General features: G+C 41.3%; 1 protein-coding gene across 2 annotated transcripts in view; it reads left to right on the forward strand.

The window, feature by feature from the left end:
- Positions 1 to 3,938: 3,938 nt before the first annotated feature.
- Positions 3,939 to 24,246, forward strand: part of STIMATE (STIM activating enhancer) — a 92,029-nt gene continuing 71,721 nt past the window's right edge. For both annotated transcript variants that reach the window (XM_050957891.1, XM_050957892.1), the window contains exon 1: positions 3,939 to 4,209. In XM_050957891.1, the coding sequence (XP_050813848.1) occupies positions 4,026 to 4,209 (184 nt within the window). In that variant the 5' untranslated portion in view covers positions 3,939 to 4,025. The remainder of the gene's footprint in view (positions 4,210 to 24,246) is intronic.

The raw sequence follows: 24,246 nt of genomic DNA on the forward strand, positions 1-24,246 counted from the left end.
GCCACTTCTTATTAATTAAACTAAAATTTATTAGAAAAGAGAGTATGGTTAAAAAATCAATATGCATACAGACATGAGTTTAATTCTTGAGGTTCAGATACATAGCAGAGATGGTGAGCTTTGTAGTTGAAAAGAGTTCTTTTAGAATGTAGTTCATAGGTTATAGTCTAATGTCCAATATCACCTTCAGAGAGTACCAGCATAACTGGGACCTCAATCTTCAGACTTAAACTTCCCCAGTGACGTTTAAGCAGATCTGAGATAACAGAATCTGGACCCAACCATCCTTTATTCAGTGTTCTAGCATCAACTTGACCACACAGTCCTGGGTAAACAACAGGCTTTTGATGTAACCTGCTGCTTCCTAAACACCACCAGTAATTGGTTACACAAATTAACATAGGGCAATTTATCTATTAGGCAGTCTATCACAAACTTCAGAGACATTGATATTATTTCACCCAAGATTCATCTAAATGTTAACATTCCCTTTTGATCGCTGACTTAGTAGCTATAATGGCAGACAGGAACTGTCCGTTTACACAGGTAGCATCTAAGATACACACAATTAATATTACCTCTAATTTCTAACAACATAGGCTAGAACTTTAAAATGCAAACCTATTTAGCATGCAATGGCCCTAATTAACATTTCTAACATGTCTTTAAATGTCTGCTTTGGGATAGTTAGCCTGCAAGCTGTTTAATTCTTTCTGGCCATGAGTTATATTTTGTGTAAGATTTGTCACAATTATATAACAGTCATAGCAATAATTATTTGCATGGTTATATTTTAATCAGACAACATCAGTCATCCTAAATTTTCAAAAGTTATTAGAAGACGAATTGGTAAAACCAGCCCAGATGTTCACAATTTTACTCTACAGTTGTATTTATTTTTTTGTTTGGGGTTTTTGTTTTGTTTCAGAGAAGTCTTAAACAAATGGATTAAGAATTTTTTATTTCTCCTACTTCTGGCAATGTCCTCAAAACTCAATTAAACATTGTCTGTACAAATTCAGCCATAGCTTTAAAAAAACATATTTGAATATGGAGATTAGATTTCACACACACACACCCCTGAATTTTTAAAGGAGGCACAGTAAGCTATAAGGTGATGGTATCATCTACAGTCTAATTTGTTGACTGTCTCCTTACTGCAGATGTTTGTGCCTTGCACTCAATATTTTTAATAACTTTTTTGTCCAATAATCCCCAAATCAACATGCTGGGCAATTGGTGAATCAAAGCTTAAATAAGGCAGTGTACTTTAGGGGACTACTTGCCTATTTAGTTAGGCATGTGCTTAAATATGCCTCTGGATTAGGGCCAACACTGATCATATTCACTTGGATAGCTTCCTGTTCAGAGTACTTGCAGTCTAACCCATCTACTGATCTACTTTTGCCACCTGCTGGTCTAATCAATAATCTTTTGAACTGGCTTGACTGTACTTCATTTGCTAAGAATCCATTTTTTCATTGCAAACTTAAATCTTTTTTTTCAATATACTCATTCAAATGATTTATTATTATGGAAATATCTTTGGTAAGTACAGTGCAGTAAGTGGCTGCTAAAAATGCTCCAAAACCCTTACCCATATTCTCAAGTCTTCATCCTGTTTCTGCTGCTTGGGGGGGAGGCATGGAGCCAGGTAGGGAGCCTGCCATCCCTCCCAACTCCCTCCCCACCTAGCACCAGCAGGGGTCTTGGGCTGCACACTGCTATCCCCTCCCTCCTCCCCAGCATCTGGGCCACCCTCCCCTAGCACGCATTGAGCCCCCGCTCAGCCCCCAACCCAAGTTTTATTCATGGGTATTTTTAGTAAAAGTCATGGACAGGTCATGGGCCATGAATTTTTGTTTACTGCCCGTGGCCTGTCCGTGACTTTTGCTAAAAATACCTGTGACTAAAATGTAGCCTTAATAATAAGATATCATACTCTCTATATAAATTCATCAACCAAAGGTTGTGTTTATATTTAATTCCTAAGGTTAGACCTCAATAGTACCTCCATCTACCCGTCTCTGTTTCTTGCTCATTAAAATGGTATAGGTTGAGCTGTCAAACAAGTCAAGAAATTCAAAAGTTGGGATTCCTATACAATTGTAACCCTGGCTTTCCATTTGGAATATGAGCTGTTGCTTTGATGTGCTTGGTCATGAAAGTGCCTTGATTCTTTGCTGCTTTTACAGATCCAGACTAACACAGGTACCCCTCTGATACTTGATTGGATGAGTAACTTAAGGCTTCCAATGTGACTTATCACAGAAAGTGGTATTTTTTTCTGCAATATTTTGGAATAGGCAGGATGAAGTTTAGTTTCCAAGACCATTGACCCTAGCATATTAGATTGTATGAATGCACATATAAAGCAACTGTGAACAGGATGAAAACATGATGAATCTCAGACCAGCTAGTTCAGGAAGAAATAGCACTTCTACCACCTTTAATTACTCTGGTCTACAATTTTTGAGAAGTCGTCTGTTTCAGAGATAAAATGTGATATTTATTATGTATTTTGATGTGCTGAATTCAAATATGACAATTAAAACAACTGATTGGCTACTGTTTCTAAGATATTTATGTTTCTACATTCTATGTATATTGTGTAGATAGTAGAGTGCTTGCACACTATTGCTGGACAGTGCCAAGAGATGCTCCATTTAATGAATACAAGAGGCAAATCAAGAAGCGCCGAGCAGACACTGAATAGAACTAAACATGTACATAATAGTTTTTTGCCTTTTGCTTCATAATAAATTTTATTTATATAACCCTTTTGCTGATTTTTAAAGTGTTACATAAACAGGACAGCTGAAATATTATCATGTAAAGCAACCATAAACACATGAAAAGACCTAGGTTTACAATTTATGATTAAAACTCTACTATCTACACAATATACATAGACATAAAATGTAGATACATAAATATCTTAGAAACAGTAGCCAATCAGTTGTTTTAATTGTCATATTTGAATTCAGCACATCAAAATACATAATAAATATCACATTTTATCTCTGAAGCAGATGATTTCTTAAAAATTGTAGCCCAGTGTTATTTAATTTCATTTTGTTGGCTTCAGACCAATTCTCTAAATTGTCCTCATCATTCTGAAGTTTAATGCTGTCCTGCAAGGTGCTGGCAATCCTCTCACACCTTCGTGTCATCTGTATATTTTATAAGCATATGCTCTTGTCTAATTTGTTAATGAAAATATTGAACCTCTCCTGGCAGAACCCCACGGAACACACGCTCCCAGTTTGACAACGAACCCTTCGTAACTAAATTATGGGGGCGGTTTCTTTAAAACAAATTGTTCGTGTGTTCAATGTTGCGGCGCCTATCCGTTTAAGCTGAGCCGGTGAGCTGGGTGTCCCAGGGCTGGGCGGACGCGCGACCAGTCCCAGGGATTCCCTTCCGCGGGGTACTTTGCTTTGCAGTGACGTGTTCGCAGAATTTCCCCCACTGGGTAGAGCGGGCAAACCCCCCCATTTGCGAAGGGCGGGGGGGGGAGCATCTCGCGCTTTCCTCCCCTGTCGGTAGAGCGCGGAGCAGGAAGACTCCCCGCCCGCTGCATATGAGGGCGGCTGGGGCCCGATGAAGGGAAGGGCAGGGCAGGGCCGGCGGCGGCTGCCCCCACGTGGGCCGAACCCCCGGGAGGTGCTCGCCTGTACCCGCGGGGAGCCGGCCGGCCCCAAGCAACAGCTGCTGCTGCGCTCCCGAACCCTGGGAGGCTCCGCCCCTCCTGCGCTCGAACCGTTCTGTTGTCCCCTATCTTCACTTCTGCATCCCCCTCCTAAAGGGCTGCTATGCCCCGCCCCCGGCTGGTCTTCCGGTTGGCTCCTCCCCTCAGGTGCCGCCTCGACCAATCCGGGGCGCGTTGTTATGTCACAGGCCGGTGGTGACGTACCGCGCGAACCGGGGGGGGTGGGTGCACCGCACCGGAAGCGCGAGGCGCCCGGGGGTGCTCGGCCAGTGTCATGAGTCCCTGAGGCCGTCGCGCGCCAGGGTGCCTCGCCATGGGGGGACCGCCCGCTTTGGTATCCGCCAACGGTAGCCTGAGCCAGACAACCCGGCCCGGCCGCCCCGCCGTGTCCTCCTCGGGGGACGAGGGCCGGGGCTGCGAGAACGGGGCCTTCATGGACAGCTTCGGTATCTTCCTGCAGGGGCTCCTGGGTGTCGTGGCCTTCAGCACCCTCATGCGTGAGTGACCCCTCCGGGCCTGGATCCGCGACCTCTTCCTCCTCAGGGCTGGCCTCTCTGGCACCCCCCCCCCCGGCACCGCCCCCCGCCTCCCCGGGGGCCGGAGTAACGGCAAAAACGGCAGCCGTCCAATTTTTCTACCCGTAGCGGTTACCGCCGTTTAAGTCACTACACCGGCCTCCCTGGCATCCCGCCCGCCCCTCGCTGCAGCGACTTTTATCCCCCCCCCCGTTGCCCTTCCCGGCAACCCCCCGCTATGTGTGATTTCGGGGACCCCGATGCCCTGTCCCCTCTTAACACTCCTGTGTGTGAGTGACTTTTGGGACCTAGGCCTGGTTCCTCTTTCCTCTGCCGCCCCCAGGTGACCAGATGTCCTGATTTTATAGAGACAGTCCCGATATTTGGGGCTTGGTCTTCTATAGGTAACTATTACCTCTTCCCCCCCCCCCCGCCCCGTACTGATTTTTCACACTTGCTGTCTGGTCAGCCTGCCTCTTCCCCCCCCTCGCATTCTGTCTCCTCTCCCAGAGCCTGGTCTGATCTCCTGTATCACCTTTTTCATTAGTGAGCCTGTCTCCAGGAACACTCATGGCACCAGAGTCTAGCCTGGATTCCCCTTAGATCCGTCAGGCACTGCTTACACACCTATTACCTTCTTATGTGAGTGAGACACCACCTCCACAGATACCAGGGTTGCCTCTGCCTTGGTTCTTCTCCCATTTAGCATCCCTTGACATAAATGTCTCTCCACAACTGAGGTCTGGTTCTGGTTTCCCACCCTTTCCTCTTCAAGCAGCTATTGTCTACTTGTCCTCATCCACCAGTCTCAAGCATCAAAAATGCATGTATTTCCTTATTATACTAAAAACGTCTATCACTAGTAGTAAAAAGCTTTAAAAATCCTGTTTGCTTGGTGCTGTTAATGCTCACTTTATCTCTTGTATTTGTTTGTTTGTATAAAGGAAATCAATACAATCAGTGTCACTTGTTTAGATTGAGTCTTGCTTTTGGGTTCTGTTTTACAATGCTTGGGTGACAATGTCCCTTTAATCATTTGCACTTGTATAATGTGCTTTGTGAGGGGGATTTAAAATCTGGTCAGACTTTTTTCCAATCTAAGGAGTCTTTTATATGCTGTTGTAATGATTCTGTGAATATAAGGGATGATGCCACTGTTTGTCTGCTGCCTTCTCTTATTTGTGTTGGCCACTTTTTTCTCCAGTACTGTATGTAGAAAATAACATCACTGGTTTCCTTTTTAAGCATTGATAATCTAGTGGAATTTTTTTGCAGAAACTGTATGTCCCTTTATGGATTGCATGTGTTTCTGATTAATGTAATGTGTAATAATGATTGAAGTGTGTTTCCTAATTCAGAATGATGTGATCTCTTCTCCAAAAACAAATTACCCTTTCCCCAAAAGTTGGTATTTCATACCTAGAATTTGATCATCTTCCTTTCCACCGCATTGTAATAGTTTCTTTATTTCTATTTGATCTACTAGATAAAGAATCTTGGTTCTTTATTTGTCTGGAGGAACCTACCACAGCAAGATACTAAATAAATGTTTGCACTAGCAGTTTTGTAAGTTCAACCCCTGAACAGCTACTGTAATGCAGAAGAAGAAGTTGCTTACAAATGAAAATGTACTTCAAGCTGACATCCTGTGTTCATTGAGGCATTGGGTCTTGATGCAGTGACACAAGCAGTCTGTTCTGAGACTGTTTTGTTTCTGGGCTTGTCACATGTATAATTTCTCATTTATTGAGTGAGACAAAATAACTGCACTACCAGCTTTGGCTAGCCCAGGAACCTCAGGGATGTTGTCAGTGAGCTTGTATGTGTGTGCACTTTCCATGTACTGTTCCCAGCTCTGCTCAGATAGCTGGTTCAGCAAATCGTGATAGTACTATCCTTTGTAGTTAAGTACTGGAGGCTTGAATGTCGTTGCCTCAGTAGCGCTGTTTAGGCTGCTTAATGCTTCAGTGTTAATAGTAGTGCAGCATGTTAGTTCAGCAGACCTCAATGTTACTTCTAAAGGAAGACCATAGGCACAGTTCAGTGGCAAAGGTGCTGGGCCAGGTTTATTGTCAACGAAGCATGGTACTAGCTCCCCGTGTATGCTTGTTACAATGGACTCAGCTCAGTCAGTGGCGGGATTTTCCACTGCTCCCTAGACTGGACAAAGGCTTAAAGCGAAGTACCCTGACATTTATCAGCTGAGACAAACTGGAATACACAATTTACACACCACCTTATGTATTTCATGACCTCTGTTTATTACCCCCCTTCTTCCTAATATCTTTATTATTCTTTCAAACCATTTTATCTTGAACTAGATTAACATGTCTGTACTAGCTAAAATATATTTGTGTAACTATCTAGTGCCTAGTACACTAACAGCAACTTTGCCAAGTTCGTGTACCGGACAGCGAACTTGTAAACAGCTGTTTTAATACATGGCCTGATTTTAGTTCACAACCTCTGGTTCAAGGCCTCAAATCTGGTGTGCATGCATGTGCACTGGCGTGCTCTCTCTCTGTCTCTCACAGGGGACAGTAATCTTAATAGTTTTTTTTTTAAAGTACTGACATTCTTTCTAAAGTCACATTTGGTTATTCTAGGTGCATTAGTGAGAAATACTCATTCTGGCTCTTATCAATGAAAAGCTATATATCAAAAGAAACCAGAACTGCGGTGTGTAAGATGCATATTCAACTTGAAATGTACATTTTTTTAAAGATGTTGCTTAAAACCTTTTTCTTATTTCCTGGGAATGTTGGCGCTCCCTGGAAGGATAAGAAAAAGGAGGTTGGGGGTGCGACACTTACCTGAGGCTTCAAGATGGGGCGGATCGGGGGGGGCTTCCACATGCTTCTGCCCCCAGGCACTACCCCTGCAGTGTCCCATTGGCTTCAGGGGCACTTGGGGCGTGGACAGTGCATGGAGGCAGAGGCACAGCCCTGGGCCGCCAGGAGGGGCCGGCAGCCACTGTAGCCAGCAGGCAGACGCAGCTCAGTTGTGCTGCTGGGGCCCCTGAAGGGGGAGCGGCAAGTGGGGGCCAAGGGAAAGGCTTAAATTCAGATTCTTGCTTTTTACAATTTTTATTATAAAATGATGTCTGATGCATTTCTTATTTACTAGATAATATTTGCTTGTTTTGTCAAGCTATATTGGATGGAAATAGGAATTTGATTAGAAGTGCACAAAAGCAGCATTTTAAATTTGTTTTTATTAGTTAAATAAAACTACCTTAAATATGTTGGATACATAAGGCAAAAAGTAAGTTTATTAAAGCATGTCTTGCATTTAAAACTGTTTTATTAAAAGAAGTATTAACTGTAGTTAGTCAGTAAAGGGATGGTTTCTGGTCACTATGGGCCTGATTTTTAAAAGTATTGAGTCACCAAAAGATGCAGATAAGTGTCTAGTAGGATTTTCAAAAACACCTGTCTGCATCTTTAGGTGCCTAAATGCCTCTGAAAATCTGGCCCGTGTCCTTCAAGTTTTTAGAATTAGCTCTCATCCTCTCCCTCCTGGCTTCTATTAATAGACTGAAGGGAAAAAACACACTTTCTTATTTTTGCAGCTCCCAGTTGGTTTCTCCACTTTGAATGCACTAGCCCAAATGAAGTATTCTCTGCACCTGCTAACAAAACTGAAATCAAAAGTAATTCACTGTAAAGCTACATAGCTATTGTATTTGTGTTGCTGACACTGTAGAACTGTTTAAATATTTTCATGTTATGATCTTAAATTTACTTGTGAAAAGCTTCAAGAGCAGTCTCTCATTAGGTCTTCTTAGTGATAAAGGGCTTGCAAGTGTTGTGGTGAGTAATTTATTATGTTATTCTCAAACAAATGAAACATTAAGATGCAGGTATGGTTGAAAAATGTTATTAGGCCTTTGTAATTATACAAAACCCAATGTATGAAAGACAGAAGTTTAAAAAATAAATAAATTACTGACTCCATGTCCCTACCTTTGACAAACTACCTTATTTTGCTGTGTCTGGGTTCTGTCAGATTATATTAAAAATATATGGCATATGCCTTCATTGTACATTTTGGAGGGTGGATAAATTGTTGGGTTCTTTAATATTTAATGAAATCGTGACTGAGTTTTTCTGGACATTAAAGAACAGTAAGAAACAAGATGTCGATCTTGTTAATGAATGGTTGAAATGGAGAAAGATCCCTGGATCCCTTTGTAACAATGTTGTGGGGGTGGAGTTGGAGGGTAGTGGTAGTTCTACATGTAACATACTGAAGTTATGGTCAGTGACTCTGTTTATCCTTACTGTATTTATGGTATATTAGGTAAGGACTTCTGGCTTATTGTTAATTGGTAGGTAATGGGTATCACTATTGGGTCAAAGTTAAGTAAGGATTCTTTCTAAAGCCTATTTTCCCTATAAAATGGATACATTTTTTAATTTGTGTGTGAGAGATGCTTTCTCTATGCTTCTGTAATTCATGTAGTACTTAAAAAGAAAACAACCTAAGGAAAAATGCTTAAAAGAATTAGTTTACCCTATATCTCATTATACAGCAAAAATTTTCCAACTGGTCACCTGCAAGTAAAATATATTTTTCTTCCTCTCATAAGTGACTGAACATCACATTTGCTAGAGAGTGTATGATATTTTGATTTCAGGACTTTTTTAAAGTCTCCAGAAGAAGTGGATTCTGGGATATCCTGCTTTGTTTATTTTTTTAAAAACTAATCTCAATAGGAAAACTTGAAGCACCTTGGTCACAATATGCTTTCCAAATTAATAGGACTGTCAAGTGGTTTAAAAAAGAATCAAGCGAATAATCACACTGTTAATTAAATATTTTGGATGTTTTCTACATTTTCAAATATATTGATTTCAATTACAACACAGAATACAAAGTGTACAGTGGTCATTTTATATTTATTTTTGATTGCATATATTTGCACTGTAAAAAACCAAAAGAGAGAGTATTTTTCAGTTCTGTAGTGCAGTCTCTTTATCATGAAAGTTGAAATTACAATGTAGAATTATGTACAAAAAGTAACTGCACTCAAAAACAAAACAATGTAAAACTTCAGAGCCTACAAGTCAACTCAGTCCTATTTCTTGTTCAGCTAACTGCTCAGACAAACAAGTTTGTTTACATTTGCCTGTTTCTGGCTCACCTGAAAGTGAGAACAGGCGTTCACATAGCATTGTTGCAGCGAGTGTTGCAAGATATTTACATGCCAGATATGCTAAAGATTTATATGTCCCTTCATGCTTCAACCACCATTCTAGAGGACGTGGGTCCATGTTGATAACAGGTTCTGCTCGATCCAAAATAGTGTGGACCGACACATGTTCATTCTCACGATCTGAAACAGATGCCACCAGCAGAAGGCTGATTTTCTTTTTTGGTGGTTCGGGTTCTGTAGTGTTGCTCTTTTAAGACTTTTGAAAGCATGCTCCAAGCCTCATCCCTCTCAGATTTTGGAAGGCACTTCAGATTCTTAAACCTTGGATTGAGTGCTATAGCTATCTTTAGAAATCTCACATAGGTACCTTCTTTGCATTTTGTCAGATCTGCAGCAAAAGTGTTCTTAAAACGAACATGTTCTGGGTCATCATCCGAAACTGCTGTAACATGAAATACATGTCAGAATGTGGGTAAGTTGGAGACGTACAGTTCTGCTCCAAGGAGTTTAGTCACAAATTTAATTAGCACATTATTTTTTTAGCTAGCATCATCAGCATGGAAGCTTGTCCTCTGAAATGGTGGCCAAAGCATGAAAGGGCATACAAATGTTTAGCATATCTGGCATGTAAATACCTTGCAATGCTGCCTACAAAAGTCCCATGCGAATGCCTGTTGTCACTTTATGGTGACATTGTACATAAGAAGTTGGCAACATTATCTCCCATCAATGTAAACAAACTTGTTTGTCTTAGCGTTTGGCTGAACAAGATGTAGGACTGAGTGGACGTGTAGGATCTGAAGTTTTACATTGTTTTGTTTTTGAGTGCAGTTATGTAACAAAAAAAATCTACATTTGTAAATTGCATTTTCAAGGTAAAGATCACACTACAGTATTTGTATAAGGTGAACTGAAAAAATATATTTTTTATCACTTTTACAATGTAAATATTTGTAATAAAAATAATATAAAGTGAGCAGTGTACACTTTGTATTCTGTATTGGAATTGAAATCAATTGAAAACAGAGAGAAACATCCAAAATATTTAATAAATTTCAGTTGGTATTCTATTGTTTAGCAGCGCAATTAAAACTGTGATTAATTTTTTTAATTGCCATTAATTTTTAAGTTAATCACATGAGTTAACTGTGATTAATAATTGGTCTGCGTAATTTTGGTCAATTAGGAAAATATCTTATATTTTGGAGCGGAGAGAGCTGTATGTAGGTAATCAAGCATCGCACTAAAATCTATGTAAACTGACTGAAAATATTGTGATTTAACAGTTAATATAAGTTTTTCTACTAAGAGTTTGTCATCTAGAAAATTTAACAGATGACGTGTATATATATGTTGAATGTTCATTTGAGTGTCACTTGCTGAGTAACTTATATGGGACAAATAGACAAACTAGCAAACTAGCTTTGTTTTAGTTCTCTTACTTAAGTGATCTACTACAACTAGACTTCCATTAGACTTCCTGTGAGATTACCTATCTCATGGAAAGCAGACTAGAAATCAAAACTTTTTTTATGATCCATGAAGAGTTACTGGTTTCAGAAACCTTCTAAGGCAGGGGTGGGCAAACTTTTTGGCCTGAGGGCTAGATCGGGGTTGCGAAACTGTATGGAGGGCCGGGTAGGGAAGGCTGTGCCTCCTCAAACAGTCTGCCCCCTCCCACTTCCTGCCCCCTGACTGCTCCCCTCAGAACCTCCGACCCATCCAACCCCTCCTGCTCCTTGTCCCCTAATCGCCCCCTCCTAGAATCCCCCACCGTTAACTGCCTCCTTGGGACTCCAACCCCTGTCCAACCCCCTCGCTCCCTGTCCCTGACTGCCCTGACTCTTATCACACCCCCACCCTCTGACAGGCCCCCCCAGGACTCCCACACCTATCCAACCCCCCTGTTCCCCATCCTCTGACTGACCCCTGCCCCCAAACCTCCGCTCCATCCAACCGACTCTGGTCCCTGTCCCCTGACTGCCCCCCGGGACCCTCTGCCCCTTATCCAACCCCCCCTCCCCTTACCATGCCATTCAGAGAAGGATGTCTGGCAGCTACGCCGCTGGGCTGGAGCCACAGTGCCCGGCAGTAGCAGTGGGCCAGAGCGCTGGTGGCACAGTGAGCTGAGGCTGTGAGGGAGGGGCCGGGGGCTAGCCTCCCCAGCCGGCAGCTCAAGGGCCAGGCAGGACGGTCCTGCAGGCCGGATGTGGCCTGTGATTTGCCCACCTCTGTTCTAAGGCATTTTGTTCTTAGGTGTTTTTCATGGTAGCTTTCTTGCTGACTTACTGTGATTGGGGGAGCGAGGGAAATACTATTTTTCCTAACTCTGTGGTGTTTTAAAAAATCAATTTTGAATGAGTAGAAGACGGCATGGATTGAGTAATGGAATGTACTGTTGTAAAGCTTTGAACATATAAAATAATGGATTTATTGAAAATATGCTGACTAATGCAGAAGCCCTAAAAGCAGTATAACTTTTGTCTTCATTAAGACAAGTGGATAAATCTGCTACACAGCATGCTCTGATTAAAATTTTCCCTAGGAATTACTGCTTTTGCTCTCTCAATTCTTTTTAGAGCTTTTCATAGCTGTGTCCCTATTTGAGGACCATGGACAGCTCCTCTTACATTAGGACCTCCAGAACCAGTTTCTGTGTTTGTACTACAGTAGCTTACAGAGGTCTCAGTCAGGACTCGCTCGTACTAGTCATTGTACAGAAAAGTAGAATAAAATCTCACCCCAGAGCACTCATGACCTGGGATAGAAGACAAGACTCAATAGGTGGATGATCGTGGGATGGGGACTGATATTGGTACAGTTGGTACATTTGAATAACTTAGGGCTTGTCTACATCAGAAAGTTGCAGCGCTGGTGAGGGAGTTACAGCGCTGCAACTTAGGAGGTGTACACATCTGCAGGGCACCACCAGCGCTGCAACTCCCTGTTTGCAGCGCTGGCCGTACTCCCGTTTTGTCTCGGGTGTAGAGGATCCAGCGCTGGTGATCCAGCGCTGGTAATCAAGTATAGACACTTACCAGCGCTTTTCTTGACCTCCGTGGAATAAGCAGGTATCCCAGCATACCTGAGGAAGCCTCTGGTAATCAAGCTGGTCTCCTTCCCCGGTTTGCTCTCGCGTTCCCCGAACCCCGAGCAAGCAGGTCTCCTTCCCTGCGGTTTGCAGGGTGGTTCGGGGAACGCGAGAGCAAACCGGGAAAGGAGACCAGCTTCGCCGCGGTTTGCTCTCTCGTTCCCCGAACCCCGAGCAAGCAGGTCTCCTTCCCTGCGGTTTGCAGGGTGGTTCGGGGAACGCGAGAGCAAACCGGGAAAGGAGACCAGCTTCGCCGCGGTTTGCTCTCGCGTTCCCCGAACAAGCAGGTCTCCTTCCCTGCGGTTTGCAGGGTGGTTCGGGGAACGCGAGAGCAAACCGCGGCGAAGCTGGTCTCCTTTCCCGGTTTGCTCTCGCGTTCCCCGAACCCCCCTTGAAGCCGCCCAACAGCGCTGCAGTGTGGCCACATCTAACACCACTTGCAGCGCTGGTTGCTGTAAGTGTGGCCACTCTGCAGCGCTGGCCCTATACAGCTGTACTAATACAGCTGTAACAACCAGCGCTGCAAAATTTTAGATGTAGACATGGCCTTAGTAATCTCTGGTCAAAGTAATCGGGTGGCTACCTGTAACTAACTATATTAATGTTCTAAGCATTTTTATATAAAATATGGGGTTGGAAGGGTGTTAGGTTCCAATATTAAACTTACAGGCCCCATAGAAGATAATGCATCATCTTGTATATTTATATCCTAGATACTAATATATTGACTTTTAGGAGAATACGTGATCCTTGAGTTGTTTGTGTTTGGAGGAGGCCCTGTAGCCAGCTCTGTTTGCTTAGCTCCAGTACAGAATTTAAAAATTTAGTTGCAGAGATGACCGACCGGCCTTGTGTATTGCACGCTTAGGGAAAATATGCATTTCTGCCAGTATTGACTAAAAGTAACTTGGTATTATTCAGTCCAATTTCAGTTATAACAGCTGTTTTTCACTTGAAATTCTTTGCATGATGTCTGAAAGCATTGCTTTTAATGTAGGTTTTTATAGTACTTTAATTGGTAAATGTCTTGATAGTGGAATATCATGAATGGTCTAGTACGGTTAAATGCGGCATATTTCTTCCAGATAACACTTTGGTCATATCTACAAAGAGTAAAAATAAACTTTTTAAAACAGGGTCTGAATACTGTGCCTAAATTACGCCTGTCACTAATGATCTGAGACCCATGTTTATCCCATTAGGAAAATGTAAAGCATTTGCACATCATTGCTCAGTTGATTGCTGGATATAATTATGCTTCCAGATAATAAGATTGCTCTAAACATAACTTCGTATATCATTAACTTTTTAAAATGTCTTTTAAATGTGCAAAATTAACAGAACAAATCATCTTTTTTGCTGGTATTTGATACAAAATAATACACAATATAAGGGGAAAACATCTGTGAATTGTTAGCACTTGATAGGTTAAGTAAAAGTTGAGGAGAGATTTGCAGTGTTTAACTTCAGGTAACTTCTTGACAGTGATTATCAGCTGATCTTACTCACTTATCAAACTGCAGAATGAGATTGTATTTCTACTTAACATTTTATAATTCAGTTCCCAAGAGGTTGGCTTGTACAACTGTAGATCATGCATTTTTGGCTTCTTCGCTGATATTAATTTCATGGTTAATAAGATTTGATTTAAACTAATCCTTATCAAGGTATTTACTGTGTGGATCCTTTTGACAAAATGAAAATGGATCTGTTCACCACTGCCTGCTGACTGAATGTGCAAGGAAAATAAATGCTTGAAACATTAGCTTTGTCACAGAGCATAGTTTTGCTCATCTATTCTGTCAACATTGCAAAATTATTCCCAGTATAACTGAGGGTGGTATTTCTTTCAATGAACTGAGCATAAATTTATAATTCACATAAGAATGGGTATGCATGTAATATAGTGAAGCAATGAATTATTAAAATTGACAGTCATTCTGTATGTCACATGTTTGCTTTTCAGGTATTCTAAGGGTCATGAAAACACTAAAGCTACTACTGTGTATCTCCAGAAACTGCTCCTTAATCCTTACTAGTTTCTAGAGTTCACAGTGGCTTTATATGGCTTAGTGTTATAGTGCTAAATACTGCACCAATATTTTGCTTTCTGTTACGTAATTCATTCCTGGAGGGGCATGGATCAGCATTCACGTTACACTCCCTGTCAGTACCTGGCCCAGGCTGGGGAAGCTAATGATCCAACCAGCGGATCAAAGTCATTGATTAATCCTGGTCATGTGCCACGTTGCACATATGCTAAGAAGAAGATTCATTCATACTTTGCTGGTTGGTGACTAGCCTGGGCTAAAAGGCCAAATTGTGCTTTTTTATGGTTAGGTAAATATAGAATAGCTCTATTGATTTTAGTAAAGGAGTTGAAAAGGAATACCTCTCTATTTCGAATTATGCAAAATCACAAATTGTTGGATCCTGAATCTCTTAAATACACAAGAACTGGTTAAAATCTTTCACATTAACTTTAGGCTCTGATTTCCTAGTGTTAAGATCTGCCTGAAGTTATAGTGCTATCAGAAATGTGTGAGCATGCATTTGATCATTTCTCTGATGTGCATCATCTACAATAAGTGATGTGCACAAACCACACTGGCACTCGTTGACTGAATCGAGATGTTATGTTGCATAGCACCTTAATTGTAACTGATGGCTAGTAATCATGGTCACTGCATTAAGCTTGTCTGTGTTCTTTATTTTGTGTTGTTTAAAGATTGACATTAAGGAGTAGCCTATGGCCACTGGTTAAATTACATATCTACATTCATCTGTTACTGTGCCCAAACTGTGTGTCATGGAGAGAACTGAGAATCAAAATCAGTATGCTGGAATTTTGAGAAACAATTAAAGATGCATAGGAGAGGGAACTTCTAGCGTCTTTAAATCTTAAGGGCTTCAAATGTAATTCCTAGATCCGTGTATCTGCCAGGAATTGTCATCAAGTGCTTAGTGCTCATAACTAGAGTTGGTCAAAATTTTTCCAACAGAACAGTCTTCTATCTGAAAATGCTCATGAAATTGAATCTTGTATAGAATGGGACTGGAAGGGACCTCAGTAGGTCATCTAGTTCTGTCCCCTGCACTGAGGTGGGATAAACTATTATTTAGAGCAGTGGTTCTCAAAGCCAGTCTGCCGCTTGTTCAGGGAAAGCCCCTGGTGGGCCCGGCCGGTTTGCTTACTTGCCATGTCTGCAGGTTCGGCTAATCGCAGCTCCCACTGTAGTAGTAGGTTCATCTAGGGTATATTTCCCTACTTTGTTTATGAGGGTATGGCTACATCTGGAATTTCAAAGCGCTGCCCCGGCAGCGCTGCGGGAGCGCTGCCGCGGCAGCGCTTTGAAGTGTGAGTGTAGTCAGAGCGGCAGCGCTGGGAGACAGCTCTCCCAGCGCTGCATGTAAACCACATCCCTTACGGGTGTAGCGTGCAGCGCTGGGAGCCGCGCTCCCAGCGCTGCTGCCCTGATTACACTGACGCTTTACAGCGCTGTATCTTGCAGCGCCCAGGGGGGTGTTTTTTCACACCCCAGTTGCAGCGCTGTAAAGTGTGAGTGTAGCCAAGGCCTGAGAGAGTCATGTGAGACAGTATCAAAAGCCTTACTGAAGTTGAGAGATCACATCTACTGCTTCCCTCCTATCCACAATGCTTCTTACTCTGTCAAAGAAGGATATTGGGTTAGTTTAATATGATTTGTTCTTGACAAATCCATGTTGACTATTACCACCTTATCTTCTGGGGGCTTGCCAATTGATTATTTGCTCCTATAACTTCTCCGGTACCGAAGTAAAGGTAATTGGTCTGATTCCCTGGGTTGCCCGTATTCCCATTTTGTATAGATAGGTACTGTATTTGCCATTTTCCAGTCCTCTGGGATCTCTCCTACTCTCCATGAGTTCTCAAAGATAATGACTAATTGCTCAGAAATCTCTGTAGCCAGTTTAAGTATTCTAGAATGTCTTTGTTAGGCCCTGCTGACTTGAAGACATTTAACTTGTCTAATTCTTAACTTGTGTTTTTCCTATTTTAGCCTCAGATTCTGCCCTATTTACACTGGTGTTCACTATGTTAGTTGTCTGATCACTGCTAACCTTTTTAGTGAAAACTGGGGGAAGATGGAAAAAACATTTACTATTTGGCCATGCTGCATTTGTTATTTTCTTTCCCTCATTGAGTAAAGGGCCTAGCCTGCCCTTGATCTTCCTCTTGTTTCTAATGTATTTGTAAAACATTTTCTTGTTACTCTTTATGTCCCAGGCTAGCTTAATCTTGTTTTGTGTCTTGGCCTTTATTTTGTCCCTACATGCTTGTATTGTGTTTTTTTATATTCAGCCTGTGTAATTTGACCCAATTTCCATTTTTTGTATGACTCTTTTGAGTTTTAGGTCATTGAACACCTCCTGGTTAAGCTACAGTGGTCTCTTCATATCTTTGCTACACATTAAAAGAATTTGCCCTTGTGTCTTTAATGTTGTGTCTTTTAAAGAAAGTTGGCAGGTTTTCTTACTTTTTTTTCCCCTTAGGCTGCATCTTATGAGATCTTGATACCAATTCTCTGAGTTTAGTGAAGTCTGTCTTTCTTTATTTTGCTGTTTTCCCTCCTACCATTCCTTAGAATCATGATTTCTAGGGCTGTTGATTAATCACAGTTAACTCACGTGATTAACTAAAAAAATTAATTGCAGTTTAAATCGCACTGTTGAACAATAGAATACTAACTGAAATTTATTAAATATTTTGCATGTTTTTCTGCATTTTCTGTAATTGAAATTAGTGTAATTTTTATTATAAATATTTGCACTGTAAAAGTGAAAAATAATTTTCAGTTCACCGCATACAAGTAATGTAGTACAGTCTTTGTCGTGAAAGTGCAATTTACAAATATATTTTTTTTTTTTGTTACCTAACTGCACTCAAAAACAAAACAATGTAAAACTTCAGAGCCTACAAGTCCACTCCATCCTACTTCTTGTTCAGCCAGTCGCTAAGGCAAACAGGTTTGTTTACATTTACAGGAGATAATACTACCCTCTTATTTACAGTGTCACCAGAAAGTGAAAACAGGCATTTGCATGGCACTTTTATAGGTATGTTCGTGCCAATGTGCTAAACATTTGTATGCCCCTTCATGCTTTGGCTGCCATTCCGGAGGATATGCTTCTATGCTGATGACCCTTGTTTAAAAAAATTATGCGTTAATTAAATTTGTGACTGAACTCCTTGGGGGTGAATTATATGTTCCCTGCTCTGTTTTACCCACATTCTGCCATATTGTTCATGTGATAGCAGTCTCGGATGATGACCCAGCACATGCTGTTCATTTTAAGAACACTTTCGCTGCAGATTTGACAAAATGCAAAGGTACCAATGTGAGATTTCTAAAGATAGCTACAGCACTTGACCCAAATATTAAGAATCTGAAGTGCTTTCCAAAATCTGATTGAGATGGGGTGTGGAGCATTCACAGAATTCTTTCAGAATTCTTAAAAGAGCAACATTCCAATGTGGAAACTACAAAACCCAAACGGCCAAAAAAGAAAATCAACCTTCTGATGACGGCATCTGACTCAGATAATGAAAATGAACATGCGTCGGTCTGCACTGCTTTGGATTGTTATCGAGCAGAACCCCTCATTAGCATGGACGCATGTCCCCTGGAATGGCAATTGAAGCATGAAGGGACATGAATCTTTAGTGCGTCTGCAATGTGAATATCTTGCGACTCTGGCTGCAACAGTGCCATGAGAACACCTGTTCTCACTTTCAGGTGACATTGTAAACAAGAAGCAGGCACTATTAACTCCTACAAATGTAAATGAACTTGTTTGTCTGAGCAATTGACTGAACAATAAGTAGGACTGAGTGGACTTGCAGACTTCAAAATTTTACATTGTTTTATTTTTGAATGCAGTTTTTGTACATAATTCTACATTTGTAAGTTCAACTTTCATGATAAAGAGATTGCACTACAGACCTTGTATTAGGTGAATTGAAAAATACAATTTCTTTTGGTTTTTTACAGTGCAAATACTTTGTAATCAAAAATAAATATCAAGTGAGCACTGTACACTTGTATTGTGTGTTGTAATTGAAACCAATATATTTGAAAATGTAGAAAACATCCAAAAATATTTAAATGGTATTCTATTATTGTTTAAAAGTGCGATTATTTTTTTTGATTGCTTGACATACCTAATGATTTCATCATTTCATGATCACTTTCACCCAAGCTGCCATTCACCTGCAGTTCTCACTTAAAATAATGAGTATGTGGAGGGAGCCTTTTGACCTTGGTAGTTTGCGGGAGCTGAGTAACTTTTGGGATAGTGTAGTAAAGATGCTAAACATACTACAAACACTCATGATTCTTAAGGATGTATCAATCATAATGGTATCAAAGGGCCATAGAGGGAAGCTGCTTGAGAGGGCTGCTAGTCACCTATGGCCATGTGCTGCTGGACTGTTCAGAGCTATGATCCCCAAAAGGTCCTTACAGTGCCAGGAGAAGATACCCTATTGTGATAGGAGAAACAGGGCTGCTTTGGCTAGAAATGTCTGGGAAAAGATGAAATACTCTTGCTGGAAACATCTTGTGAAACTGTGCATGCAGATGCAAAGGTGTGCGTGTTCGCTTAGGGTTTCACTGTAGTTTAAAATCAGTGCTTTACAAGTGCTTTGATTCTGTTGTGCAAAAGTACGTTATTGGGAATGCTTTGTGGCTGGTTTTTTTTTTTGTTTTGTTTTTTGACCATTGCCTAATACTGCCATTTCATGCTCTTAAAATAAGGCAGGTAGTTCAAAACTTAATTCTTGTGTTCCTACATGTGCTTAGCAGCTATTTTTGAGAAGAGGAGGCTAAGGGAGAAGCAGGAGCATTACGTTTCAGGCTGACCTGGAGAACGTAAACAAAATGACCTGCATTAATGGGGCAGCCCTTCATCTACATGAGTATCCTTCCTCAGTGACTGACTGGCACTGTGGATCAGTTTCTTGTTCATCCTGGCACCCTCCATGTCCCCATCCTGTGTTGACCTCCTCTGTTACCAGTTCTATGCTGTGAGGTGTCCACTGTTGTTGGTAGGAAAGTGGTGGGGTCCCGGCTCAGTATGGCATCAAGCCGTTTATGATAGGAACGTGAAGTTGCTTCTCTTCTGGTAGGTGTGCTGCAGCTCCTTCTCATTTGGCCCTCATCCTTGATGTATTCCTGGGTCTCCATGCCTCTGCAGTTTGCCCATATGCATCTTTATCCTGTGGGAATTCCAAAGCTTTACGTGCACATGTTCCTTCTCTGCACAGGCTGAGGAAATCTAGGGCCTTTGTCTTTGACAATGCAGCAGCACAAGGGTGAGGAGGAGCCTGTGCAGCTGTGCTTGCAAAGGTGGGGTAGCAGGAAAATACACTGGGGGTTTTAAATGGGAAGCGAGCTTCTCAGCACTATAACACCTGAGCAGCAACGGTCAAGAATTCAACCAGAACAGTTGCTGAAGGACTGCTTATACTGGCACAAGTACTTTTGCATCCCCACAGACATTAGGCCAGAGGAAATATACTAGTAGAAGGCTTATGTTGCTCAGGAAATTGATTCAACTTTGCCAGTGAAAGTTGGTTGTTTTGTTTGCAGGACTCTGAATCGAGTGTGGACATGTACAAGGCGGTGCTGACAGATGCTAGTTTTGCCAGTAAAATTTTCTTGTATGGAGCAGGCTTAACATATCACAAGTGCGTATACCAGCACATTCAAAGTATGTGTTGGTAGAGCTTGAGGAACTTAACTGTCCATAGGGCCAAGTTCTTATGCAGTATAGGATTGCTTTCAGAGTGGGAGAGTATGGAAACCTTTTAAGGTAGAATAAAGTGTAGTTTAAGGAAGTAGTATGTGTTGTTTCTTACTGTTTCTTCATGAAACTTAGAGGGAATGAGGCACATTAAACAATCTCCAGGCACATGTTTCATTCAGAAGTATTGCTTTATTCTGTCACCAGTCTGCTAAAAACAAACATTTACATCATGAGCATAGTAACCTTTGAACATTTCCCTTTGAATGCAATGAAGATGTAAGTGATTCTATTACTGATAAAAGGGTTTTATGGCAGGGTAGTCCTCTTTCAAGGTTGTGAGCTATAAAGCTGTCCAGTGAGTTTTCAGTAGCTTTCTTTTCTTGTCTGCAGTCAGCTGACAAGTTGTGGCTGCTCTCCTCTATGAGGAACCCTCAGCCACAGACATCAGGATGTGCCCAAGTCATGCCACCTTTAAGGTGCAGTGGAAAATCCTTTGCAGGCCTTCCTTTAGTAATAATGATTGGAGTAAGTTGGTACCATGTTGCCTGGGGAGACCAGAATTGAGAGAGATAGTTTTGGTCTTTCATACATAAATGAAGCTGTGAGTAGGTACGAGACAATATGTACCTTGTTGCCACTTAATTAATGTTTGGTTAAATGCTTCCTTAGTGAGTAGTGCTGTTTACTTTAGAACTGTTAAGCTATTGCTTGAAAACATCCTTTGTAACATTTTCTCTACTCCTGGTACAACTCAGAAAGTAAAGGGTAGGGACCATTTTTTTATGTTTTGTACAGTGCCTAGGTACTGCCATAATATAAGTATGCTTGGAAGAATTATATTTTTATTGGGAAACCTCAGTTTCCCCATATACACACAGACTGATCAAAAAATATTTCCATTTATGAGACTCAAAATTTACGGGTATGAAAGTAAGAGAAATGCAGCTTTTGAGAACTTAGAATTTAAATAGGTTATTTTGCTTTGTATATTTTGATGTGACGTTGACTGTGATTTATTGGTTATAAAGCTTTAACTGTCACGAAATATTTTTTATCCCCCGTTGTCTGACCTGCAATAATTTCCCACACCTGTGAAAATTAAATCAATAAAAATATGAAAGAATATTTAAAAATAAACATATTTCAATTATAAAAACATTAAAATCTAATTTGGTGGCGCCTAAATGTAATATGGTGGAGCCTAAATATATTTGGCAGAATTTGATTTTTTTTTATATTTTGATGTATAATACCAATATTAATTTTAAGCATTTTTTATTTTTAATCTATTTAAATTTTCACAGTTACAAGAAATTGTGTGGAGGAGGGTCAGACAATAGCGGGATAAGATAATAATTATTTAATGACAATAACTGAAGTCGACATAGCTAGATCTAGTTACTGCGGTGTCTCTACACCAAGCTGTGTCGATGCGAGATGCTCTCCCACCGACTCACCTTACTCTTCTCAGGGAGCTAGAGTACAGGAGTCGATGGAAGAGTGCTTTGCCATCGACTTAATGGGTCTTCGTCAGATCCTCTAAATTGATACTATTGTATCAATTGCAGCAGTGCTGATTTAGCCATAAGTATAAACAAACCCTTTACCTTTGTATGTATTTGATACAGAATGCTCACAGAAATCCTGGGTAAGTCTTTGTCCCAAGAAGCAATTTTCTCTCAAGAAGCAATTTTCTCTTTGCCTCTGCTTCTAAAAGGACCATTTCTTCTCTACTTCAAATGATTAACAGTGGGGCTATGTTTTCACTGCCCAAAAATGTGTTTTCACAATGAGATTACTGACATGCATTAAGTATCCTGCTGTAAAACCCTAGTAGAGAACAGGGTACAGGGAGCTTTTACTGTGATGTGGCTAGGTGAAGTCAGTCACTGGTGGGGGGGGATATGGTGACACTCTCACTTAGTTTCAGCATGGTAAAAGCTGCCTGTGTCGTCTCCTAAGATTTTACAGTAAGAGAACTAATAAAACCGCTTTTTTGGTAATGAAGACATAGCCACAGCTTTGTTCTACCCTTTGCATTTAGAACCCAGAAAACAATATTAGCTTCATACTCCCCTGCTGGGACCACGAGGCAAGCCTGGGCTATTAACCTTACTGTGTTCTTGAACTGCTGTCTGGGTCATTACTTTCATTGCAGACACTCTTTCTGAAGAGTCTGCCTGTTGACTACTCCATTAACCCTTAATGGGTCATACCTCTTCCATAACAATATCATTGAGATCCAAAGGCTTAGTAAGATTCAAAAAGGGACTGGGCACTTGTATGCATAATGAGAAGATTCTGAGGTGCTATAGAAAGGAATTAAAAAGCATTTCGGAGCAGGTATAAGCCCTCATTCTTTATGGCATAAATCAACTGTTAATGCAGGTTAAGAAGAAACTCTCCTTGTGGGTGAGGTTATTCCATAACTGTTTTCTGCAAGGCTTCTGAAGTAGATGTGGTACTGGTTCCAGCTGGAGATTGGTTCCTCTGTTCTGCTCCAGTATGGTATTCCTTATGTTTCAAGAGTGTGGCCTAAACTGGGCAGTAGAGAGAGAAGGATGAAAAAGGAAGTATTTGGAGTTATTGTATGAGAAATAAGCATCAAGGCTTTTGATGTGCCCTTTTGTGGAGGGTGGGGGAAGGAGGAGAACTTCTCAGCTATGTTTTGCTTGGTGGATCCAACAGAAAAAAAGGAAGGAGAGTGAGGGTGGGACAGAAGTTGAGTTGTCAAGATCCTAGAGCAGGGGTCGGCAACCTCTGGCACGTGGCTCGCCAGGGTAAGCACCCTGATGGGCTGGGCCGGGCCAGTTTATTTAGCTGCCACAGCGGCAGATTCGGCTGATCGCAGCTCCCACTGGCTGCGGTTCTCCATTCCAGGCTAATGGGGGCGGCCGAAAGTCGCGGCCAGCACATCCCTTGGCCCGCGCCGCTTCCCATCGCCCCCATTGGCCTGGGACGCCAATCCGCGGCCAATGGGAGCTGCGATCAGCCAAACCTGCCGATGCAGCAGGTAAACAAACTGGCCTGACCTATCCCACCAGGTTGCTTACCCTGGCGAGCCACATGCCAGAGGTTGCCAACCCCTGTCCTAGAGAGTATTGTTTGCGGGAAACATGCATCAAGCAGAAGTTATCTGGCTCTTGCAGTCTCTTCATGTTACAGATTGATTTGCGCACTGTTCATATTCTTTCAAAGAGAAAACGCTCTGCACTATGGCATTCAAAAATATCTTCATAAAGAGGTCGTAGCAAGTCACATAAATATATGGGAATTAACAATGGTAGCGTGGCTAACATACTTTTATACCTTTTTATAAAGATATTGCTCTAGTCAAGTCCTGCTAAGAGTAGATTCCCATGTAAGGACAGTGAAGTGAGAACCTTTGACCTAAGAAAGCCTGTAATTTCTTAACACTCTTGCCACCAAGAAAGTAATTGAGGAAAAATGAAACTATAAATGTAAACCATTTAAAACCCTTGTGATGGTATGCCCTATCTGAGAAAAGCAGACAAATTCAGGCATGTGAAAAAGATCATAGGACAACCTAAAATTCAATTACAATTGTAGTACCATGGTTGTTAATCATTTAATTTTGCATGGTTTTTAAGAATTAATACTGTATGAGTATTGGACCAATTTCTGTTGGTGTGAGAGACAACTACACTGCATACTGTATGGGTATTCCTTTATAAAAAGGTAATATTGCCACACTGTGGTGGAAGGAGGACGGCTATTAACAGAAACTGAACCGTCTTTCTGACTATATTTCCAAGTAAAATTAAAAACTAGTTTCTCGGCTAGGTTACACAATTCATTTAATCTTGTATTGGGTAACTTACTCCTAAATTCTGTCCCAAATGTACCAGGTGATTATGCCATAATGAAAATTTCGTAGTCACAGTTGATTATTGAAGATTTCTGAGTTATCAGCTGCAAAGGGAAAAGATGCAGTCCAGTTTAAGTAGTCATTTTAAAACCT

The sequence above is a fragment of the Gopherus flavomarginatus genome, chromosome 6 (assembly GCF_025201925.1).
Source record: "Gopherus flavomarginatus isolate rGopFla2 chromosome 6, rGopFla2.mat.asm, whole genome shotgun sequence".
Classification (NCBI taxonomy): Eukaryota; Metazoa; Chordata; order Testudines; family Testudinidae; genus Gopherus; species Gopherus flavomarginatus.